Here is a 5000-nt window from a genome sequence, read left to right as displayed (position 1 = left end):
AAAATGATATTTTAATTTAATGAATCATGTAGCATCATACTTCTGTGGAAATCTATAAACATTTCCTACCACAGCAAAATACATACTTGTTTTTAAACATTAGATTTTTATCTATTAAAATTCATAGTCAGTAACTATTTATACAAGATGGAAAAATATTTGTTTGTTTTATTCAACAGGTTTGTTGTTTACTTATATTATAACTTATTTATTTAACCTTTTTTTATTGTGAAATTAAAATAAGTCTTATTTCAAAATATTAGCTGCCATTTTTAATGTTTGCTTCTTAAGTCTTTTGTTTTGCAGGTGTATTTATTATTTGTTGTACTTTGTTACATATTGTTTTATGTCTTTTGAAAATATGTTAATTTAATCTTTTGTTTTCAATTATATCCGTCAAAATAAAATTATTAAAATTCAAAATATTCAAATATTTGCTCTGTTGATATTTTGTTTTACTGTAAACCATCACTATTGCCATCTCTTATTTGCAAAAGTTTTATTTAATTTTAAATAATACTGTTGTTTTTTTATAAAAACAGTTTATGATGAATTTGCTAATATTTTTCGCGATAAAACTGCAAATCATAAATACAAATAAAATCTTGTACAAACAATACATCATACAATGACCTTTTTACTAATATTCAACTTAAATTGGGTCACATACGAATTTATTGAGATTCAAAATACAACCGAAATATTCGAAATCGACTTTTTCATTGAAAATGATCCATCATATCATCAAAATACATGTCCTTGGTTCAAAAATTTCATCAAATTATCTTGAAAATTGCATGCGTATATTTTTTGCATGGACACACAGACGAACGGAGAGACGGATATAGCTAAATCGACTTCGAAAGTGATTCTAAGTCGATTGGTATACTTTTGGGTATTACAAACATCAGCACAAACGCATAATACCCTCTCCCTATAGTAGTAAAGAAGAAGAGTTATTGCTTCGATTCTGTAAAATATTTCGATTCAATTTCGTAGTGAAAAACAATTACGATTTCTAATAGACTGATAAATGTATGTATGTAATTGCCAATGAATTTTGATATGGATATAAGCCAAAGTACTTTACGTGAACTCCTAGCATAACGGCCTTATTTTACGGTGGTACTTTTACAACCACTGTATGAGCTGTTAGACAACTCAGCACCGCCTCTTTGTGTGCCTTACCCACACTCAAGTACTCGAGCTATCTAATATCTGACCATTGCTGCTCCTTTGCGTAACATCCGAGATGCAATAACATCACTTACGTTTACAATCAAGCAGATGGGATGGTTTTTGTTGATTCGGCAACAGCTCCTTCGGTAAACCGAAATACAAATCAATTAAAAAAGACAAAGGAATGTTCTTACCGAACAGAGTAGGGACTGAGTAGGGACTGAGCTGGACAAAGAAGGGAATTCTATGGTGTCATGTGAATAAGATATCATACATCAACCGCTATTCAACCCAGCATACTTCTCATTTATCCGACACATTCATATGTGAGTATAAGTGAGGGCTCGATCCCTACCCCTGATTCATTCTGTATCTTATACATTTAACACCAACCTATTTAACTTTAGCCCCACGGTCATCTCTTGTCTTTTTCGGCAACAGCACTGAACTTATCTTGAAATATAGATTTCACCGTGTATCAGTCTTTTCATTAACATTATCTTCTTGATCCGGATTGCAATAACACCGATATGGGGGAAGTTCATTAAGGTAACATGCCCCCGGGGTTTTAAAATGAACAGTGGAACAGAATCTGAAGGGCTACCGCGATCGGGATAACATTTTTATGTTTTTTTTTTTTGTTTTCAAAATTTTCTTTGAGAACGCATAGCAAATTTATATTTGGGTCATTTTAAGATTTTTCGAACATTCTTACTTCTTGTCAAAAACAGTAAGAAGTAAGTAAGAATATCATAAATTAATAAAAAAATTGATAAATTGCAACACATAATTATTAATGAGAGATGAAGATTAATAAAATCGGACAAGAATTTTAGAAAATATACGATATTGAACTTCATATCGTTTCGACTTCGTTCCATTTATATCAAAATTTCGACTATATGTTCAAATAATTTTTGTCCAATTTATATAACCATAAACTGGTTTTCTGAAAGAGCGTAAATTTTGGACTGATTTTTATACTATATGGAAGAGAGATTTCGATTCGTATAAAACTTATTTCTGTCGAATTTCATCGTTGTATTTTTAGTTCAGTCATGAGCGTTGGAGTTATTTCCTGAAACCTTTTATGGGGGTTAGAATCAATTAGGAACCGATACTCTTAAAATTTGGAAGAAAGGCTTTTGTTCGTATAAAACTTGTTTATATTGAATTCTATCGATTTACCTTATATTGGTGGTAGGATCAATTATGGACTGATCCTCATAAAATTTGTTAAGAGAGATTACGGTTTATACATAACATGTATTGGGGTTATAACCAAAATTATGCCCTATCACAATAGTCAGTAGTGTTCTAATAACGAAAACCAGTTACTCGGGTCATTTTTGTGCAAAAACCTTCCGCGGCAAATCGATTTTCTAAAACCATTCACAAACAAATTTACATGAATTTTTAATAGTATAAACTACATGTTTGAGTATTAAAATTTTGAAGGGTGATAAACTACAGCCCATATCCTTACCTTTGCACCGTATAAATGTCGTGGGTGTAACAATGACACTTGTTTATATTACAAAACTTAAATTTTATAGTATAGTAAATATTTAAAATTTTGGAGCATTTGCCGCGGACACTTTTTTAATGCTCGAGAAAAAGCGATATGCTTTATCGCCGTACTTTTTAATACTCTATGTGGAATGGGTAGGGACGATTTGAAATGTTCAAAACTTGTATTAAAGTTATTGCCCTAATGTATATGGGCATTTCCACCGAAAAGTCTACTTTTGTCACATCACGTCACGCACCATTAACTGCCTATATCTAGGGAAATATTTATATATATTTAAATTATTTATATCTTTATGTAGAGCTCTAATAGCTTTATACATAGGATAAAGTAAGGGCCAATCAAAAGGAATGGTCTTAAGATATTGTCAATTAATGTGCGTGACGTGATGTGACAAAAGTGGACTTTTCGGTGGAAATGCCCATATACATTAGGGCAATAACTTTTATACAAGTTTTGAACATTTCAAATCGTCCCTACCCATACCCATACGCTGTACTCGTATTTTTAAACCTGTAACGAGCATTAAGCCATTTCCTGAAATGGACCTTATATGGTGGAAGGATCAATTAAGAACCGATCCTCATAAAATTTTGAAGAGAGATTTTGGTTCATATGAAACTTGTTTATGTCGAATTTTATTGTTATACTTGATTGACAGGGTGGCCACTTGTATGGAGGCGAAAACGTGGATCAATGTTGCCCATTTTCAACACCAAACTAACCTTACTTAGGATATATTTATGGTAAATTTCAAGAGTACATGATATATAGGGGACTTTAAACTCTTATTCTTACTTACGGAAAAGATATGTGCTAATCTTCATTTATGTAGCTCCCTAAAATTCAGCAGCAAAGTGTATTTCGAAAAATACTAAAAGAATTCCAAACATATTTCACAAAAACTTCTATACATATACATTCCGAAAATACTTTACAATTCTATTCTGCATTTCAAATCGAATCGAAATATTCTACATTTGGCAGCTGTGCTATTCTGCATTTCGATTCGAGTCTACGTCACTAAAACAATGATTAAAAAACATAGAAGCAATTACAACGCAACGAAATGGCATTGCTTCTTCTTTTTCTTACGATTCCGTTTTTTTGAAATACTCTTTTTCCAGAATAGGTAGATTTTTGTAATTAAAATAATAATGTACTACTTACCTGATATGGTTGACATGGTGCGATTATGATTACCACGCACCAACTCAGATGGCCTAAGAGATGGTTCTTCAACAACTTCTAAACCGGAATCTGAATCCAAACCATTATCGGTATTTAAATTAGTATTCGAAACGCGATGACAAGAATTCAATGAATTCGAATGTTCTGAATTCATATTGTTCTTTTGATTGTTGTTGTTGTTGGTATTGTAAATAAGGGATTGGTGTTGCTGTTGTTGCTGTTGGTGATGCTGCTGTTGTGATTGCTGTTGTTGATGCTGCTGTTGAAATTGATTAAAAGGTATTCGTAACGGAGGAGGTAAAGGAGGTGGTGGTGGACCATTAACTGGAAAAAATCAAGAATATAAGTTATTTTTTAGAAATAGAATTTAGAACAAAGAAAGTGTTCTACTTTTTGTTTACATATAAACAATAGAAGAATTAAAGAAAATGGAGCAATATTGCTTTAACTGCAGCTGTTAGTTAGACTTACCAATTTGAGTATTTTGCATTGGAGGTGCTGAGGAAACACGTTTCAAGTGTCTATTGTTATTATTGTTGCTGTTGTTGTTATTATTATTACTGTTGTTGTTGTTGATGGTATTACTGCTGTTGTTGTTATTATTCATATTACTGGATGTGTTACTATTAACACTATTGCTGCTATTGTAAATATTTTGATTGCTATTATTTACATTCGCTGTCATATTGTTTGCATTTGGTCCAGCCAATTTTGTGTTACTGCCATAGTGAGAGCTACCACTACCATTAGCATTGTTCTCTAGGTTATTGCGTATTACCGAATTCTTATTAGCCTGTTTGGTACGTTCAACTACATCTTCGGGTGGACATACACTTTCATAGGTGTCACTTTTAATGCCACTATTTAGTTGATTCTTTAGATTTACATTTTTGGCACTGTAGTTGTCCTTGGAACGTTGTGCTATAGCGGCATCATATTTGCCATGCAGACCAATAATGGACTGAGATTTGTTGCGATTGAGTACAGTGCTATCACGTTTATTGTTAAGATTCTTAAAGAGAAAATGGAAATATATCAAAACATGTTTATTCTGAAATTTGTAAAATACTTACATGATTACTATATTGTAGAACCACAT

The 5000-nt window shown here is 32.0% G+C and overlaps 1 protein-coding gene across 6 annotated transcripts in view; it reads right to left on the bottom strand.

Moving 5' to 3' along the window:
* Nucleotides 1-5000, bottom strand: part of LOC119604013 (putative uncharacterized protein DDB_G0289263) — a 280690-nt gene that overhangs the window by 20482 nt on the left and 255208 nt on the right. For all 6 annotated transcript variants that reach the window (XM_037956336.1, XM_037956340.1, XM_037956337.1 and 3 more), the window contains 3 exons: nt 4975-5000; nt 4373-4913; nt 3881-4225 (listed from right to left, as the gene is read on the bottom strand). The exon at nt 4975-5000 is cut by the window's right edge and continues 1174 nt beyond it. In XM_037956336.1, coding sequence (XP_037812264.1) covers nt 3881-4225; nt 4373-4913; nt 4975-5000 — 912 coding nt within the window. The remainder of the gene's footprint in view (nt 1-3880; nt 4226-4372; nt 4914-4974) is intronic.

This window comes from Lucilia sericata, unplaced genomic scaffold (genome assembly GCF_015586225.1).
Source record: "Lucilia sericata isolate MDLA Ls3-8-SP2 unplaced genomic scaffold, ASM1558622v1 Contig000353F_arrow, whole genome shotgun sequence".
NCBI lineage: Eukaryota > Metazoa > Arthropoda > Insecta > Diptera > Calliphoridae > Lucilia > Lucilia sericata.
Note: the sequence above shows the minus strand (reverse complement) of the source record. Positions and strands in the feature narration are given on the sequence as shown.